Below are 20,417 nucleotides of genomic sequence, written 5' to 3'. Positions count from 1 at the left end.
ACCGAAACCAATTCCACATCATATCACGATCACCCGCAAAACCTTTTCATGCAGTACAACTCCCTCCCACCAGGACCGCCACCGGTCGTACTACACAAATACACAACAAAGCGGGGAAAACCTTCCCCCCCGCCGAGGGCACAACCGTAAATCCCCCATCTACCGGTCCTTCCCTCTCCGTTAAAAACGACCGCTGTCTTCTCCTTCCTCCGAAGCTCCGGCGGTGGTCCTTCTTCTGCATCTTCCTCGGAATCCTCGGCAGCTTCCTCTCGATTTCCGCGCACGAGGATTCGATCCCCACCCTGCCTTTTCCGGCGGCATTCCCGTCGGAGATCCCCAAGCTCCGGCACCGTTTCCGATGGCCCCGAATTTCGTGGACCTCCAGCTCCCGCCTCTCCGGCGCCGCCGGCCGGAAAACCGGGGACGACCTGGAAGAAGGCGGCGGCGGCGGCGGGGGCCGACCTCGAGGACGTCAGGCTGCTCGATTCGTACGAGGACAACGCGCCGGCGAGCGCCGGGGAGGCGGCGGGGATGCGGAGGGTGCAGGTGAGGGTGACCGGGATGACCTGCGCCGCCTGCTCGAATTCCGTGGAGGAGGCGCTCCGGGGCGTCGACGGCGTCCTGCGGGCCTCCGTGGCCTTGCTGCAGAACAAGGCCGACGTCGTCTACGATCCTAGTTTGGTCAAGGTCGGTCGATGCTCCTCGGTTTTTCTGCTCCTTCTATTTTGCTTGGTGTTGTCTTTTGGGAAGTTGGGGAGATGGCTCGTGGATTCGGGAGCTTGAGAAGTTGGTTTATTTCTAGTGGCTCGCGAGCTCAGTCATTCGATCAAAAGCCGATTTTGATCGCTCTTTGCATCCTTCACAATTAGATCAAGCAATCGCAGGAGGATCGCCTCCTTCGAGCTTTGTTTAGTTAAATTTCTGACTTCAACTGTCGGTTAGTGTCCTAGTCTTCGTAGTTCTCTTGTGGTTTAGTTAGCATTACCCCTTTTTCGGAAACTAGATTTCCATTGTCATTGCAGCTTGCCTGGGTTACAGAGATTAGTGTTGAAACCTTCGTGAATCTTTCTTTGCTTTGGTTTTGTGATTATCCATCTGTTCTACTGATGGGCTTCATTAACATTGGCTAGGTAGGATTTTGTGGATTGTCCTGCTAAACTAAACTATTCTGGTTACATCTGTTTTATATTGCGAGACGTAATTTATATCTCTTCCAGTATTGTTGGAGCAACAATTTCACTCCCTTCTCTTTACGGACATAATGCGGAAGTTTAAACATTTTGCATTGGCCTTGATTCTGTTGGCAAGACTTCAATGTGGACCTTCCTATAATGGCGCGGATTTCCTTACAATTGCAATAATGGGTCTGATTTCAAATTCAATCGGGATTAACTTCGAGCCATAGTCAACCCTTCTTTTTGAATCAACGTGGGCTGCAGATGCTTCATTGTGACTTACGTCCGCAGAAGACATTACCTAGCCTATTCATTGTCTAATTTTGCTTTTGTAGCTTATTTGTGAAGTGCTGAGTTGTTTATTCCTTATTTTTGACAGTTTTTTGTGACTACATCGTGATTTCAGGAAGTAGACATCAAGAATGCAATTGAAGATGCGGGCTTTGACGCAGAGATTCTGCCTGAACCAAATTCTTCAAAAACAAAGCAGCAAACAACACTCTTAGGGCAGTTCACTATCGGAGGAATGACTTGTGCAGCCTGCGTTAATTCTGTTGAAGGCATCTTGAGAAGTCTTCCTGGTGTCAAGGGAGCAGTAGTTGCATTGGCGACATCATTAGGTGAAGTGGAGTACGATCCTGCTGTAATCAGTAAAGATGACATAGTCAATGCGATTGAAGATGCTGGTTTCGAAGCTTCACTGGTGCAAAGTAGTCAACAGGATAAGATCATACTTGGCGTGGCGGGGGTATTCAGTGTGATGGATGTGCATTTTCTTGAAGGCATACTAAGCAGCTTAAAGGGTGTTAGACAGTTTCGCTTTGACAGGACGTCCGGAGAACTCGATATTCTCTTTGATCCTGAAGTTGTGACCTCCCGCTCCTTAGTTGACTCAATTGAGGGAGCGAGCAGTGGCCAGTTTAAGTTACATGTCATGAACCCATATTCAAGGATGACCTCTAAAGATGTTGAAGAAACAACTAAGATGTTTCGGCTTTTCACATCTAGCTTATTTTTAAGTGTGAGTATTTCTTCCATTTCCTCTTTGCCTTCTCTCTCCACAACACTAGTAATAGAAAGATGTGCTTTCACCTTCCTGTTTCTGTTGTGCGGTCGCCTTGAAGAGGAGGCTCCTCCTTTTGGATGCATTGTTTCTACTTCGATGGAATTTTTACTTCCTTGATCAATGATCATTAGCATATATGTCAGGATCACTCATTCTAAGGATGTTTAGAGTAATATGTGGGTGAAGAATTAATTCAGGGTCCAGATGTTAGACATAGCCTTCTTGCCAACTTAATCCTTTTTGTTGTTTGTTTAAGTCTTAACAGTTTGTGTTTGATGTATTGGCTGTAGATTCCGGTCTTTATCATTCGGGTAGTTTGTCCTCAAATACCAATGGTCTACTCTCTGCTGCTATGGCGCTGTGGACCTTTTTTAATGGGTGATTGGTTGAAGTGGGCATTGGTGAGCGTCGTGCAATTTGTGATCGGCAGGCGTTTCTATGTCGCAGCTTGGAGAGCTCTTCGAAATGGTTCAACTAATATGGATGTTCTGGTTGTATTGGGAACTTCTGCGTCTTATTTCTATTCTGTTGGTGCACTTCTGTATGGTGCACTTACCGGTTTTTGGTCTCCTACATACTTTGAGACAAGCTCCATGCTGATAACTTTTGTGCTGTTGGGGAAATACTTGGAGTCTCTTGCAAAAGGGAAAACATCTGATGCCATCAAGAAGCTTGTGGAACTTGCACCTGCAACAGCATTGCTGCTTGTCAAGGACAAAGGTTATTGTACTTCCCTTCGACTGATTTGAGAGTAGCTTTAGAAATATGATCCTCAACCTAATTATTGTGGCACCCTTTTTCTCTGACTAGGAGATTGAATTTTTTTATTTTATAGTAAATTGGAGTAAATTATTGATGTTGCAGGCGGAAGGTATATCAGTGAGCGAGAAATAGATGCTTTGCTAATTCAGCCAGGTGACATATTGAAAGTTCTGCCTGGTACAAAGGTTCCTGCTGATGGCACGGTAGAATGGGGATCCAGTTATGTCAATGAGAGTATGGTAACTGGTGAATCTCTCCCTGTTCTAAAGGAGGTCAATTTGTTGGTCATTGGAGGTACAATCAATTTACACGGTGTCCTTCACATGCGAGCTACCAAAGTAGGAAGTGATGCGGTCTTGAGTCAGATCATTAGCTTGGTTGAGACGGCACAGATGTCCAAAGCTCCTATACAGAAGTTTGCCGATTTTGTAAGTACTTTAACGAGGCAAAGTTCTAACATATTTGTTAACTCTCCTTGTTTTAATAAATCTGGATACTGGAAAGCTTTAATACTTATAGCGATTGACTTTTTTGCCCTTTTTGAGACTCTGCAAATCCTTTTGTTGTGTGAAGTCAGTGTTGGAGTACTTTAATCATCATGTGAAACCAATGCTGGAAGGATTTGAGCGTTCTAAATGTGTTGTATTGTTTATTCGGAGCATCATGAAAATTATGTCTTTGTCCTGACATTAATACTTGGTTTTGGAGGAGATAGTAGTGCTGATGGACCAAGTTCTTTTACAGTGAGAAACTTTCTTCTATATGCAGTTTATTGAAATTCTGTCGGTTTTTGCTTGCTGGCTTTCCTGTCTTTAAATGTCATATGCTGAGCATTTGAATTCCTGGAATGCTAGGTAATGAGGTCCAGAGTCATTTATGAGTTCTGAATTGTACCTAGGATCATCCCTTGGTGTTGGTTCTGCGTGTCAACAATTTGTGCGAATAGCAGATATGGTCGTGTTGTGTTAATGGCATGTGGTTCGAAACAGTTAACCTCGCCACGACATAAATGATGAAGAGAATTATACACAAAGCAATGCTGTTGCACTCACTTTCTGTCATTTTCCTCTCTCTCCCTCTCACATCAAATGGAAACTAGAAGATAATGGCAAGGTGCCAATGCATGTGAAGACACATATCATCTCAAAGTGAAACCGACCATTCATTCAACTCCGGGTTTATTTTCGACTGCATCTCTTTGGTCTCAGACTTTGGGAAGGTCTGAAATTGAGACATCTAAACACATGATCCTTCAGCAATATGTTTGCTTGATATAATGTTGGAATTATGAATAATGATTGGGACTGCTCTCTTTGGAGTGCTCCTTGGAAGTTGATAGGCGTTTTGAAGGCATTTGAGTTTTGACTTGGAGATGTTAGCTCCTCCTGATGCTAGTGGGACTCACGGGATCTCTACTGATCAAAAAGATAATCAATGCCCAAATTTAGGTGTTTTTATCTGACATGCAGATGGTAGTTTGGTGCTAGGAATGAGAGATGATGGGATGGCAGTGGGATGTTGGAGTGGACAGGAAAACCGGTTTGGTTATTTAATGAAGTATTATTACTTGAGATTTTATTTCTAGTGTTCTTGGGGTTATCTTCGCTTGCGTGGTCTTCTATGTTGAGAAGAATGAGGGAAGGGGGGTTAAAGAAGGGTAGTGGATGGTAGTTTAAGTAGAAAAGAGAACTACAAAATCTACTATCTGTGATGCCACTCAAAGGATTTTGGGTCACTCTTTTAGATTGGTGATTCCAGCACTTCGAATTGTTGATTCATCGCCAGAGATGGCTTAGAACCAATAGTTCATTATCTAATGGATTTTTCCGTTCTAATACTCCATCCGAGAGTTATCAGTATTTATCAAATCTGTTCCTATCGAACGGAAGGCTATTGGATCAAATGACAAAGACATTGTTGAGAAAAAGATGGCTTTTCCCGGATGAAATGAAAATCGGATTCATGTAACGGTAGAAAGGTTTCCCATTACTTAGCTGGAAAAATATGTGGCCATGAAATAGGGATTAAGTGGAGTGCATTGCGCCATTTTCTTTTTAGAGCCAACTTCAGACTATCGAGGGGGCATCGGTTGATAATAAAGCTATCTGGTGCTCTATGAATTATAGACTTTTATGGTGGCAGATTGCAGCTTCATATAATGTTGAGTGTTTTAAGTAGTTGACTTGCAGATTCTCTGGTTTGTGGATTAATTGGTACTTTCTTCTCGCAGATTGCAAGCATCTTTGTCCCCACTGTTGTTGCTTTGTCATTTTTGACATTTGTGGCTTGGTGAGTACAACACCTGACTTGTTCTACCTTTGGTGCAATTTCTATATGGTTAGATAAGAGAAAACCACCTTTATAGTCCCTAGTTGACCAATTCTATAATTGGATATCTAGTCTTTAAACATCAGTTTTGTGCAATAATGATCTGTCACCACTATTATTATTTAATTTTGCTCATAATTCTTCTACATGGCTTAGCTGAATCACAACATGGTTGTAATAACTATAGACAGTCAAATATCACTCGTTTATACTCCATAACACAGGATAATCATAACCGAAGTTCAATGCAAATAAGGTCAGAGATCTGAATCACACAAAAATGAACTGTAGAGAGTAATATCTCAGTATTAAATATCAGGGATCAAACTGCAAAGTTTACCAAACTTAAGGAACTGTTGATGTAGTTTTCCCACTGGATAATGCGCGATAGGTGTGCACAATCATTGAGGCCCTTTTTGTTTGTGTACAGGTATCTTGCTGGTGCTTTTGGAGCTTATCCAGAAGAGTGGCTGCCAGATAAGAGCAATTACTTTGTTCTTGCCCTGATGTTCTCAATATCGGTAGTAGTTATTTCTTGCCCCTGTGCCCTTGGGTTGGCAACACCTACTGCTGTGATGGTGGCAACAGGGGTTGGTGCCAACAATGGGGTGTTGATAAAAGGCGGAGAGGCTTTGGAGAGAGCCCAGAAGGTTAAGTATGTAATATTTGATAAAACAGGCACCCTTACACAGGGGAAAGCCACCGTCACAACGGCAAAAGTTTTCAATGAGATGGACCGCGGACAGTTCCTCAATTTGGTGGCTTCTGCAGAGGTAACTATGTATTCTTTGTCTATTTATTCATGTCCCCGCTCCCCATTTCTCCTGGAGAGAGAGAACAGAAAAGAGAAAGAGAGTAATGCACACATACGGGCAGTATGTTTGTTCAAATGGAGATTGCAGATGCAGACATTTAGAAAACTGAAATGGCCAAGATAGAGGAGGACCATATACATCAGTTCTTATGATGTCATCACTATATGGAGAATCTGAACTGATTGTCTGAGGATCAAATCTTGAACATGTACATTTGGAGTTTATTTTAGGACAGATTCTACTAATTAGCAGCCTTTCTAAAACATTTGAAAAATTACTATCACCTATAGAATATTACCAATCATGGATGCATAAATTATGGTTTGGGTGACAGATTATTAGTCTTACGCATGCATTTTATATCAGCATATCACTGCCTTCAAACATGATACCTAACTGCTTCACTAAGATAAAGCTTATTTAGATTCTTGTTTAGCCGTGTGGTAAAGCTGACTTCAAACAGACTTTCGAGTGCCCAAGCTCAAATTGCAGAACTCCGCTTGCATTGCCTTCTCTGAAGATGTGGGCTGCAGTTTAAATGATTCGTTTTATGCTGATATTCTTGACTTCTTTTTCAACATTGCATTGTAATTGTTTTTGTTACTATCTCAACTAGGCTAGCAGTGAACATCCTCTGGGGAAAGCAATTGTGGAGTATGCACGCCATTTCCACTTCTTCGATGATCCTTCTGAAACTGATGATGCTTTAAACTCCAAGGAGTCAATGAATTCTGGATGGCTCCAGGATGTCACTGAGTTTTCTGCTCTTCCAGGAAGGGGAATTCAGTGCTTTATTGAAGGGAAGCGAGTGCTGGTGTGTTTCCTGAAATGAAGATCTAAAAGTTTTGCTGCTTTACTCAATAATATGCCTTTGACCCAAAAAAAAAAAAAAAAAAAAAACTCAATAGTATGCCTTTCGATAGCATGTTAACATGCTTGTTGGACATGCAACTTTGACAGGTTGGTAATCGGAAGCTGTTGGTTGAAAGTGGAATTGCCATTCCAACTCACGTGGACAATTTTGTTGTAGAGCTTGAAGAAAGTGCCAGAACAGGCATTCTTGTTGCATATGGTGATGCCTTGATTGGTGTTTTAGGGGTTGCAGATCCGCTGAAAAGGGAAGCTGCTGTAGTTGTAGAAGGCCTCAAGAAGATGGGTGTTAGTCCTGTAATGGTGACAGGGGATAACTGGAGGACAGCTCGGGCTGTTGCCAAGGAGGTGCGTACAGCCTACTATATCCAGCGTTTTAAAATGCGTTTGCATGAGTTTGCAGAGTTAGTGGATTCCATACATATACATATAACTTCTTCTCACTTTCTCTCGCAGCTCAATATGTGCATGTATTTTGGCTCAAACTCTCAACGCATTCAAGAGATTTGACATGGATAATTTGGCCTTGTGCTATTTATTTTATTTTATTTTGGGGAAATTTGATCTTTAACATCACATGAAGTCTGAAACAAATCAGAGATTTTGTGTTTGATGGCTAATTATCTTGTTAATGGGAAAGATCCTCCTGTGCATGATGCTAAATGTCTGATGTTTCTCATCCATGTACAGGTCGGCATAGAAGATGTGAGGGCAGAGGTAATGCCAGCAGGAAAAGCGGAAGTCATTTGCTCATTCCAAAAGGATGGGAGCATTGTTGCTATGGTTGGTGATGGTATCAATGACTCTCCTGCTCTAGCTGCTGCGGATGTGGGCATGGCTATTGGGGCAGGGACTGACATTGCAATAGAAGCTGCTGACTATGTTCTGATGAGGAACAACCTAGAAGATGTGATTACAGCCGTTGATCTATCTAGGAAGACCTTTGCACGGATCCGCTGCAACTATGTCTTTGCAATGGCCTACAACGTGATTGCAATACCGGTTGCCGCAGGGGTCTTCTTCCCTTGGTTGAGGATAGTGTTGCCACCATGGGTGGCTGGCGCTTGCATGGCTTTCTCGTCTGTTAGTGTTGTGTGCTCTTCTTTACTCCTTAGAAGATACAAAAAGCCAAGACTTACGACTATTCTGGAAATAACTGTAGAGTAGACTAGAAAGGAGAATAACAGAGAGGATTTTTAAAGGAGGGAAAAAAAGGAAATTGCAGGGAGAAGAATGTTGTAGTAATTTTCAGCTTATAGTGAGTGAGGACACAAAATGGGATACAAGGTGTGTGAATGAAGATGAGTATCCCAATTTTGTCTACTTTTTGAATATTCTTTTCACTTGTATGATGATGGGGATGTAATTTTCCACCCCACTGAATGTAAATGTCACATGCATAATATATACTGTAAATTTTTTTTCTTCTTTTTGGTTTCTGTTCTGCTTGCCCTTGGGCTGATTTGCAGAAAATGAGAAGAATAAAGAAAAGATCTGGCTTTAACCCCTTTCTGTGCTCCTCTGCGCTCAACTTTCCATGCCTGCACCCGGAGGAGTCAGTTGCTGCAATTGCAACTGCTCAAGTTCCCTCAGAAACAAACCTCAAATCTATAATCATGCATCTGCTTTCGGTTCAACTCATCCATCAACTGAGATATCAAACGAGAATGATGAGCCGTGAACATCGGTCAAGATCCGTATTCGTGAGTTAAAATTGCCTAGGACAGTTGCAGCTGGTAAAATTTCTTACAATTAAATCTCACGGTAAACTCAACTTGACCTTCGTCTGTTTGCCTATGAATTGTAGACTGACTGACGATAAGAAGTTTGCACGATCGCTTCCTAGTTGTAATAGTTAGCATCAGGTTGTTTAAACCAGGGAGATTCCATTGCACACAAAACTTGATGAGATTGGTGGATATGAACACTGCCCGAGACCCAGGTCTCCTTTTTGTCTTTGAAGCGACAGGCATGCTAGATCCATCCGCAGAATTAACACAAGAAGCAATGGAATGGATTGTATCTGGACATTCAAACAGATGAAGCATATTCAGAGAAAAGCCGTGAAGAAAGCATGCACCGCAGCAGGGTGGGAACCACTAAGTGGTCAAATCAAAACTTCAAAGTCTTCAACCTCCGGCATCCTTTTCTTGAAGTTGACCGTTCCGCCCGAGGATACCAACATCGATTTTACCTGCGATAATGTGCAAATGGTCGCCCTTGGACCATTCCTTTTCATGTATATAGCAATCAAGCATTAAATGAAAGATTGTATATATATATTAATTATAATAAGGGCCTTGTCAACCGAACACTTGTTAAGCACAATAAATAGGGTATAATTCAATTTTTAAAATGTCAATTATACATAACACGAAAAAAAATAATGCATTAAAACCCGTCAAACCCCAAACTCTCTGTAGCCGACTTTCTAACAACCAACGCATTGAGGTAATAATAGGAAAGAGACCTAGTCGACGGACTCGAGGAACGGTCATAAAGGCCTATGATTCCAGATGGCATATTTTAGTGCACTAATCGCGTCATCCCTCGCGTCAGCTTGGGCTCTCCGGTCATCACGTTTACATTCTTGTCAAAACTAAAGTTCGAAGACCAGAATGGTGCAAAGAAATCAAAACCCTAAAAGCGAACAAGGGAAAATTTATTAGTAAAATGTGGAGCGTAGTATTCAACAGAGAATTGAGCTTGGGTCAATGGTTTTGTATATCTTATTAAAAAATACGCCTTTGTATGTCACGGCCGTCACTTGAAAGTCTTTGCCTCCTTGTCTTGGTAATGCAAGTACAAAGAGCCCATTTGATTGTAATTTGTACTATCATTGCACGATTCTTGATATAATATTGAACTATTATTAAGAAGGATTTATTTATTTAATTAATTAGGATCCCAAAACATGTGAAAACAGATTCCAAGATTTGTTTGAACTCTAGATTGCGATGGGGGCAATTTACTTGACTTGAAAGGTCTATAATTAAAAGGATTTGGTGCGATTTGGAACGGGATTAGGCGGGCAGCCCTATGGTCAAATCACATATCTAACATGCTTGCTTTACAAGCTAGAATCTCTCCTATTTGTTTACACAGCGTCATTTTGGACCACCTCCATCTTTCTAGATAATCCTTTGACCTTGGTTGATTGAACTAGTGTATTAAGGGACAACATAACCCTATGTGCCTTAATTAGATGACAAGTTAAGCTGTGTATATGTGTGACGTGAAGGAGTAACTAGTAGCAAGTTGCACATAACTATGTACATCAACATATGAACTTAACCCTGATAATTGCAATCCGATGAATCGTTGATCATCTACAAATCACTGCCATTACAAGTTTATGAAAAATGGTATTTTGGCTTTTTAAAGGCGTTCGAATAAAACTTAACAAGTTATCAACAAAGTGTGACGTCATTAGTGTTCTTAAGAAATTGTACGCCTAGCTTTAATTATTCTATTTGCAGACAATATACTGCTGATATGAATGCACTGCAATACATCGCAAGCAACAACACTGTCAAATGAACACTAAGATTGAGTTTATTAAATTTAAAACTTAAAGGATTAGGAAGAAGATAGAGAGGGTCCATGAACTCTAAAAGCTAGCTGTGTGATTCCTAGCTTCCACCAACTCTTAATAACTAAAGGAACGAGGTTTCAATTCAGTATGGAAAAAGTTCCTAAAACCCTTCATCAGTCACCGGTTTCTGATCAAGAATAATCTGACTAAAGCCCTAAAAATTCAAAAAGTACCAACACAAATAGCATAAGATAGTGCAAGGAGAGACAAGGGATGACCTCATAGATGTTGCTTCCTGGAAGCCTCACATAGTTATCCAGATCCCTTTCGCCATTAAATTCAATCTCTCTCAGTCTCAGAGGAATAGTCAAAGAGTTTACATGTCTTAACTTTGACCACAACTTTGTCCCTTTCTAATTCACCATATAATGCCTTAGAGTGCAGGGCTTGTTCTTTCTTAATTAATCCCTTTCTACACAAGTGCATGAGACGTTGAATAAAGAAGAGATCCTCAAGATCATCGAGTCATGACCAATAATACTAGTGGTGAGTGGGTTCAGTATTACCAGCAGAGCGTTGATCCAGAGGCTGAATTTGTTGACTCCACCATTGTCACTTCCATGAGCTCTGGCGACAACGTCGATCAAAATCCCACCAATGGCACCAGTAATAACAACAGCAGCAGCAGCAAGAGTCGACCAAAGCCAATCAGAAGAAGATCAAGAGCATCAAAGAAGAATCCCACAACCGTACTCAATGCCAACACCACCAACTTCAGAGCCCTGGTCCAGCAATTCACTGGCTGCCCTAGCACCTCCATCTCTTTTGGGTCGACCAACCACAGCGGCCCGCTCAACTTGAGTTTCGTTGGTTCTGGGCACGAGCATCACAAAGTCTCTTCTGCAGGTGTATCTCTTTGGAACAATGATTCCTATAGTGTCCAAGTCCAACAACAGGCTAAGCCACCACAGCAATTGCACCAGTATCAATCAGAGTATGCAAGGATGACTCATTCCTCATTCAATGAGGTAACCAACACTAATGATGCTTTTGTTTCGACCATGCCGCTGTCTAGTAACTTCGTGTATGCGACAGAGGATATCCTCAGTGGGTATCCCATGGACGATCTCCCTTTCCAAGCTTAGCTAGCTAGCTAGCTTCATTCTTGACCCAAAATGATGTCGACCAACTAAAACATACTTAGTTAGCGTGTATTAGACCTACATCGGTTCTTCTGAATCTTAAGTCTTTGCACAGTCTTTCTTTACAGCACTTAAGATGTAATTTATTTATATGCCTCTTCCGGCTTCCGTAGGATTTGCATATGGTATGAATCCTTTGTCTTTTGGTCTTTTTCTTTGATAAGTGTGATGGCAAAATTATTATCTCACGAGAGAGTGGTTTGAGATTCTTGCTGCTCCCACATCAGTAAACATAAACACCAGCGTGTCTCCCTTTGAGAGGATTAGTCATTGTTCAGAACATATCTCAACTTTGAGCGCATAAAAAAATTCAATTTGAGCAGGTTCCTTATTTTGAGTGTTCCTAATTTGAATATGTTTACTGGAATGAGATTTCTTATTTTGGATTCAACTGTTATCTATTTATATATGACAAAATTTTACTGGGTGAACAAACACAAGAACAAACAAGAAGAGCATAAGTTCTTGATTGAATTTTCTATGAGAAATTGTGGAATAATATCTGTGCTTTGCTTTGGGTGTGATTGAGTATTGGGAAAAACTTGAGCAACAGTGGATTACTTGGCGATTGGTAATCTCGAAGAGTAGGTTTCGGCATTCAGACTAAATCACATAAATTTCCGGTGGCTTTATCATTCATCTTTGATTTCTCTTGTAATTTTTTTTTTATCACGCTTTTGAATTAAATTGTAAAATCAGCTAGTTTTTGCATCATTTCAAATAGTCAACAAAAGTCACCTTCAACAACATCTCTCGGTCCCACGCCGTGTTGACAGGTGAGAACCGAAAGCTTTGTGAAGGGATGAATAGTACTAATCAATTTCAAAATTCATCACTTGAAGTATTCTGTTCATTTTCTAGATGCCTAGTGCGTTGCTGATCACAATAGTTTGTGATAGATATCGGTTCATAATCTATCATTAAACTAGATGTTATTACAAGAAGTTTGAGGATCGATGCGTCATCGTATAGTGAAGCTTAATAGTATGCGAAGACGGCAAACCCAGGGAAGAAAGAAGAAGAGTATGTTAAATGGTGGAGGGCCGCACATACAAAGATAAAGCTCCATCGCAGCATGCGTGCTCTTCTTCCCGTTCTATATATAACTTAAAGGCTGGAGATCTAGCCACAAAACCTTTTGCCAGCCTCAACTTCTTTTCTATCTCAAATCATAGATGTAATCTCCACAGCAAATGTTCAATTCCCTTGATGTAAAATGGGATGGTGTTCCATCCAGAACTTTCATATTTGTCATGTTGGAAATCGTTCCGTCTGTCCTCGTATGTTTTGGTGGAAAGGAAGACTTTTTCCTTTGTCATTTGGGCCTTAGCTAAACCCTTGAGCCCTGTAATGCTTTGAGCTGAGCTCCCCCACATAGACCCCACCCATCTCTCTGTCGTTTTCTCTGCAACTGCGCAGCTCCAAAGTTCGGTGGCCTCCATTTTCGCTCATGAGCCATGTGGGCAACACCGACACAAATCCCCACTCCTCTGTCGCTCTCCCGTGCCACCTACGGCTCCACCAGCTCCGACAAATTCAGGAGAAAGTGAAGCAAGATTGGAGCAAGGACCTCCTTCTTCGAATACCCTCTCGCCAGCCGAATCATGGTCCGAAGTAAGTGAATGTTCCACCCCCACCGCATCTTTCTCGTTAGGTAGATTGCAAAAGATAGAATTGATCAGAGACCGAGCGTGCTTATTGAAGAAGACCATGTGGGGCTTGCCCTGGAGAACATGGACCGTAAGGTACCTCACCACCCCGCCCCGCCCCTCCTTCCATTCTCTTCCCTCCCCTCCCCAGTCCGTCGCCCATCACCCTCCATCTCTTTCGTTGCAGAAACTCGATGGCTGGGTGATATATGTAGAGATTGCCAAGCCCGGGATCGGACCAGCGGTCCCCCTCCGCTGCAGTTGCACGATGATCAGGCGGCTGAATGACAGTCAAATGCATCGGCTCTGCCTTCACGAGAGACGGTGTATATCGAACTTGAAGTCGATCTCTGTTCTTTTGCGGTTCTATTCAAAGTGGCTGAGATGTCACCATCGTTGTCCTATACCGCAAGTAGAATGATTCGCATTCGTCTCGTGTGTTGAAAAAACCATTGTCACCAATATTGACCGACATAAAAAGTACGCAACGCATTTTATTTCTTTCACATTATGTTTGTGAATATAAAGAGGAGAGAATCACAACAAAATTAGGTCAAGAGGTAGTAATTGATGGCTCATCTTCTTTTATAATTATGCCTTCAGTGATACTAATTTGTTTGAAGTCTGTCGTAATCTCAACTAAATGTATAGCTAATACCTCCTAGCAAGGATATGATTGATTTTCGGTTAGAGCATGTCCATAATGTGGCACATGGTATTGGCATTGATGCCATAATCCAAATTTTTACATTGAGTACTTTGAATGCTCTTAAACATATAATTAGGGCTGGCCAAGGCATACAATTCCTAGACGTGAGGAGATTGAAGCTTTTCTAATAGGTCGAGAGCTGACAATCATAATATTCTTTTCGGATGAAACTTTAAAGAGATTACATCTGATATGGCAATGCATTGAAAGTACCTTCGAACCTTATGAATTTTTAAGCAAATTGAATGTCGCACCGAAATATAAAGAGATAGTTTGATGATAGGAGGAAACATCATTGAACTGAACTTGTTTATAGTGCTTTTACGCATGAAATTCAATCTATCGACTCAATTTTTATATCTACTATCTTCGCACCTACTGTTGCACCTAGAAAAAGCTTGTATGTGTAAAAATTAAGTCAATGAGAAAAAGAATTTTTCTTGAATATATCAAGATGCGATTTTAAGTATTAGGTCACTAGCTTTCTGTAGGGATAAAAATAAAGTCAATAAGAAAAAGGAATTTTCCTTGAAAATATGTTAATGTGATTTTAAGTAATAGAGTCAATGGAAAAAGGACGTAAAAGATATCAATTTTCCTAGCGATGAAGCTCATCAAGATAATCCTGAAAAATACCACGTTATCCCTATGAATCATAGGAAAAAAGAAAAAGATCTTCTTCTTTTTTTTCCTTCCTATTCTTCTTTCTGAAAAAGAATTTCTTGTTCAATTCAAGTTCATTTCAAAATACTTCAAACGGTACACGCAAGAAATAGGCCAATTCGGTGGCTTTTTCCTCAATTTCATGCGAAGTCAAATTCTAAAACTGAGACATGATGTTTTGAATTCATCAAATTGGGAAAATTTTAAAAAACTCATTTCATGTGTTTTTTAGACAAATTTGACCAAGCTTTGATTTGACATAAGTTTTTCATCTGATATTTTATTGACTCGATTTTCACATATAATATCTTCACATCTATTATTGTACCTACACCTATAGGTGCAAAAATTGAGTCAATGAAAAAGGAATTTTTATTGAATATATCGAGATGTGATTTTAAGCATTAGGTCACTAGCGTTTTGTAAGTATAAAAATAGAGTCAATAAGAAAAAAGAATTTTTCTTGAAAATATCTTCATGTAATTTTAAGTATCGAGTCATGGACTTTATGTAGGTACAAAAATAGAGTAATAAGAAGGAAATATATAAATTTCCCTAAAGGCAAAGTTCTTCAAGATAATCCGAAAGTATATGGGCGTTGATTTAGCCGATAGACTCTCCCCACCAAGCTTATATGAGCGGATTGAGCAAGTGAGAAAATTGTATAAAAAGATGTTGAAAAGATCTAAACTCCATGATGAGCACGATGCTCAATGTAAAACAAACACGGAATAATCCTAAAAGGTGTAAACTCTATTCTCCCCGACAAGTTAAAATATTGTTTTACTTGATTGATTTCATCCTCAACTAAATTGCCAAGTTTTAACTATTTTAGGCAAAACATAATTAATGCTTAGGAGTTCATGTACTTATGTGCATGTTCAATATCGGTAAGGATTTCAGTTAGAGTATGTCTATAATGTGGGATATGGTGTCGACACTAATTCTAGAATTCAAATTCTTGCATTGAATACTTTGAATGCTCTTAAAACATACTATTAAGGCTGGCTCAAGGCATACAATCCTGGAGGTGAAGAGATTGAAGCTCTTCTAATGGGCCAGAAGTTGACAACCATGATAATCTTCTTGAATGAAACTTTTAAAGAGATTACATATAATGGGCCAGAAGTTGACAACCATGATATTCTTCTTGAATGAAACTTTTAAAGAGATTACATATGATGTGGCAATAATAGTGATTGATGCATGAGAGGTACTTTCAAACCTTATGAATTTTTAAGATTCAAGCAAATTGAATGATACACAAAAATATAAAGAGATACTTTGATTAAGGAGGAAACATTGAACTGAACTTGTTTATAGTGTTTTAATGCATAAAATTCAAACATAGTTGTTATTAGCATTGCCTTAGCGCCTATAATTAACTCTTCTATAATTAACTCTTCTCTTTATTACTAAAAAAAATAATTGTATAAAATCAAGACATGATGTTTCGAATTCATCAAATTCGGAATTTTTTTAAAAAAAAAAAACCGTTTTCATGTGTTCTTTAGATAAATTTGGCCAAACTTCAATTGGATGTAAGTTTTTCATCTCATGTTCTATCGACTCGATTATCGCACCTATTGTCTTCGCACCTATTGCTGCACCTATGGAAAGCCCGTGGGTGCAAAAATTGAGTTATTGAGAAAATGAATTTTTCTTGATAAATCGAGATGTTATTTCAAGTATTATGTCACTACCTTTCTGTAGGTATAAAAATAGAGTCAATAGGAAAAAAAAAAGAATTTTTCTTGAAAATTCATGCAATTTAAATATCGGATCATGGATGTAGGTACAAACATAGATAGGAAGTAGGACGTAAGAGATATCAATTTCCCCAACAATGAAGCTTTTCAAGATAATCTTAAAGTATACAGGCATTGATTTAGCTGATACTCTCTCCACCAAGCTTATATGGCGGATAGAGTTAGTGAGGAAATTGTATAAAAAATGGTGAAGAGATTTGAGCTCCATGATGAGTTTTTTTGCTCAAGTTAAAACAAACATTGAATAATCCTGAGAGGTGTGAACTCTATTCACCTTGACAAGTTTCAATGTTGTTTTGCTTGATTGATTTTACATTTAGCTAAATTGCCAAGTTTTAACTATTTTAGGCAATACTTGATTAGTGCTTGGGAGCTCATGTACTTATATGCATGTTCAATACCTCCTAGCAAGAACATGGTTAATTTTCATTTAGAGTATGTCCATAATATGGGACATGGTGTCGGCACTGATTCCAAAATCCAAATTTTTACATTGAGTTCTTTGGATGCTCTTAAACATACTATTAGGGCTAGCCCAAGTCATACAATTCCTAGACATGGGGAGATTAAAGCTTTTCTAATAGGCCGGAAGCTGACAACCATAATATTCTTCTTGGATGAAATTGCATATGATATGTCAACAATAGTGGTTAATGCATTGGAGGTACTTTTGAACCTTATGAATTTTTTAGCAAATTGAATGCCACACGGAAATATAAAGAGTATAAAGAGATAGTCTAATGATAGGAGGAAACATCATTGAATTGAACTTGTTCAAGTTGTTCTTATGCATAAAAGTCAAACATGATCGTTATTGGTATTGCCTAAACATCTATAGTTAATTATTCTCTTTATTACTAAAAAAAAATGGTTGTATAAGATCGAGACATGATGCTTTGAATTCATCAAATTGGGAATTTTTTAAAAAAAAATCATTTAAATGTGTTCTTTAGACAAATTTGGCTAAACTTTGATTGGACATTTTCCATACGATAATTTATTGACTCGATTTTCCCACCTACTATCTTTGCACCTACCGTCGCATCTACAGAAACCCTGTAGGTAAAAAAATTGAGTAAACGAGAAAAAGAATTTTTCTTGAATACAATGAGATGTGATTTTAAGCATTAGTTTACGAGCTTTTCGTAGGTATAAAAATAGAGTCAATAAAAAAAAAAAGAAATTTTTCTTGAAAATATCTTCATGCGTGTTTAAGTATCGGATTATGGACTTTTTATAGGTACAAAAATAGAGTAAGTGGAAAGAATGACGTAAAATATATCAATTTCTATAGCGACAAAGCTCTTCAAAATAATCCTGAAGTACATGGGCATTAATTTAGTCAATAGACTCTCTTTGCCAAGTTTATATGAATGGATTGAGCTAGTAAAGAAATTGTATAGAAAAACGGTGAAGAGATCTGACCTCATTGATGAGTTTTTTGCTCAAGTTAAATCAAACATAGAGTAATCTTGAAAGATGTAAACTTTATCTTTCCTGACGAGTTTAAATATTATTTTGCTTGATTGATTTCACCTTCAGCTAAATTGCCTAGTTTTAATTATTTTAGGCAATACTTAATTAGTACTTGGGAGCTCATGTATGCATGTTCGATGCCTCTTAGCAAGGACATGGCTGGATTTTAGTTAGAGTATGTCCATAATGTTGGACATGATGTTAGCACTAATCTAGGATCCAAATTGTTGCATTGAGCACTTTGAATGCTCTTAAACATACTATTAAGGCTGGTCTAAGGCATACAATTCCAAGACAGGAAGAGATTGAAGCTCTTCTAATAGGTCGGAAGCTGACAATCTAATAATCTTCTTGGATGAAACTTTTAAAGTCACTTTAAAAGTTTAATGACAACTATAATAGTCTATAATGCATACCAAAATATAACCTGAACTATACTTTATAAATCAAGCATAAATAAGTTACTTTAATTAGTTTTTATAAATCAAGACGAGCCTATGGGTATTTTGGACAAAAACAATGTTGGATTAAGACCACATGCGTCAAAAGGGCTGCGTGCGGGCCACACTGGCCCGGCCTCCTTTCGTTTATTCTTTCTTCACCATGCTCCTTGCCTGGCCCTCTTCTTTTCTAGGCCCAGCCCGCACGCCTCCTCTTCTTCCTCCTTTCATGTTGCTCGCGCCTTCTGCAAAAAGAAGAGCAACGGAGGTACAAAGATTGGGGAGTAGCAGTCGGCCCGCAACAGGCTGGCGATGGCAGAAGCCATGCACACCTGTCGCTGGCCAAGCTTAAAAGGAAGAAAGCAATAGGTTTTCGGGGGTCTTCGGTGAGAGAGGTGGAGGGTCCGGCCGCTCAGGAGAGCTTTGAGCGAGTGAGAGGGAGCGACCCAGAGAGAGAGAGAGAGAGAGAGTGAGGCCGAGTGTTCTGCCGTAGCCTGAGATCCGCTCGTTGCTCACCGTTCGGAACTAGGTAGGCCTCCCCTTCTCCCGTTGGCGCTCCCTTTTTGGGGCGCGTTGGGCCGGAGCTCGTGTCTGACTAGTTCGCATGAGCTCCAACCCCTCCGACCCCAGTAAATCTTTAGCCGAGTCTCTGCTACTCCCATTTCAAGTCTCGATTGAGTCGGAAATCTTAAGATCTGGTCATGCATGCGAACTGTTTATATAAATGCCTCAATGAAACCCCGAAATATATTTTATCCGATCGACATTTGAAGCTTAGTTTAATGTTCGACTATTCATATATTGTTGAACTTCATTTGCTCCCTTCATGTTTCGATGTGCTTTCATGTGACTTTGCACCGTTTGAGCCGGTCTTGCATATGCCCCTTCGTCGGAGCTAGCCTCCCCATGCCGGCGAGCCCTACAGTTCAAGGCCGTTCGAGACAGCGTCTCTACCCATTCTTTAGTGCCTTTGTGTTTGTTTGATCTCTAGAATTTCTGGTGTTCAAACTATAGTTTAGATGAGGGTTTTTTTAAGAAATTTCGTGGTTGCCGATCGTCCTGACCGGCGGGTGCGGTGGTGTAAGTGCCGGTGTTATGGTTTGGTGTCTTGGTCGTATGGGTTTGAAAAATGAAAGAGAAGAAGATTAAGGGCGAGTTTGGTAACATTTCTGTTTAAAAATTATTTCGGAAAACAGAAATAGAAAAAAATATTTATATTTCGGAGAACAATTTTTGAACAAAAAAACGCGTTTGGTAAACTTGTTTCAGGAATAAAAAATGAACAGAAATACGTTTGGTAAATTTGTATAATTTTTATTTCTTTTAATTTTTTAATATTTTTATTTTATTTTTTCTATTTTCTTTCTTATTTTTCTTATTTTCTTATTTATTTTTCCTTTTTTCTATTTTCTTTTTTTGGCCGGTCGCTCTTCCTCCCTGGCGTCTGCTCACATGACCATGCCAGCGCGCCCACGCCGGCAGCCGAGCTGACGATGACCCAGAGCCACACCGTCGTCTCCCTCCACCGCATTGGCGACCGCGATTGACGCCTCCTCGCCGCCACCGTACTGGCCGTTCATCGGAGTAGCCACTGCGCCCCCTGCACGCCACGACGTCGGACCCGCGCCTGACGGTGTCGTCGACCTCTGCGTCCCCAAATCCGTCGCCTGCCGCTCCATGTTCTCCCCTTGCGACACTAGACCTGCACCCGAAGCCTCCGCCGATGACCCAGCGACGCCGGAGCCCCAAAGACCGCCCCTTCGCCTCACGCCCGATCGACGCATTTGTAGGTCTCGAGCCTCCGTTCACCACTGCCACATCAGATCTCACCGCGCTGTGACCCATGACTTTGAGATCCGCTCGATCGTTGACCCCGTGCCGACCCACGACTCGACCGGCCGTCCTTGCTGCCCCGCTCCTCGACGTCTGCCGCTCGAGACCCCACGGCTGAGCCCCGC

At 40.4% G+C, this 20,417-nt stretch overlaps 2 protein-coding genes across 2 annotated transcripts; both read left to right on the top strand.

Annotated features, from left to right (window-relative positions):
* Positions 1-122: 122 nt before the first annotated feature.
* LOC104440617 (copper-transporting ATPase RAN1) lies at positions 123-8,520 on the top strand. The gene is made up of 9 exons (XM_010053538.3): positions 123-687; positions 1,582-2,196; positions 2,532-2,961; positions 3,106-3,431; positions 5,234-5,292; positions 5,762-6,104; positions 6,763-6,960; positions 7,107-7,364; positions 7,707-8,520. The coding sequence occupies exons 1-9, from the start codon at positions 532-534 to the stop codon at positions 8,181-8,183; spliced, it is 2,862 nt and encodes a 953-aa protein (XP_010051840.2). The 5' UTR covers positions 123-531; the 3' UTR covers positions 8,184-8,520.
* A 2,272-nt stretch (positions 8,521-10,792) lies between these two features.
* Positions 10,793-12,084, top strand: LOC104440616 (VQ motif-containing protein 22). Its single transcript, XM_010053537.3, has one exon. The coding sequence runs from the start codon at positions 11,079-11,081 to the stop codon at positions 11,694-11,696; it is 618 nt and encodes a 205-aa protein (XP_010051839.2). The 5' UTR covers positions 10,793-11,078; the 3' UTR covers positions 11,697-12,084.
* The last annotated feature ends 8,333 nt before the right edge of the window (positions 12,085-20,417 follow it).

The sequence above is a fragment of the Eucalyptus grandis genome, chromosome 4 (assembly GCF_016545825.1).
Source record: "Eucalyptus grandis isolate ANBG69807.140 chromosome 4, ASM1654582v1, whole genome shotgun sequence".
Lineage (NCBI taxonomy): Eukaryota > Viridiplantae > Streptophyta > Magnoliopsida > Myrtales > Myrtaceae > Eucalyptus > Eucalyptus grandis.
This window is presented reverse-complemented; position numbering and strand designations above follow the sequence as displayed.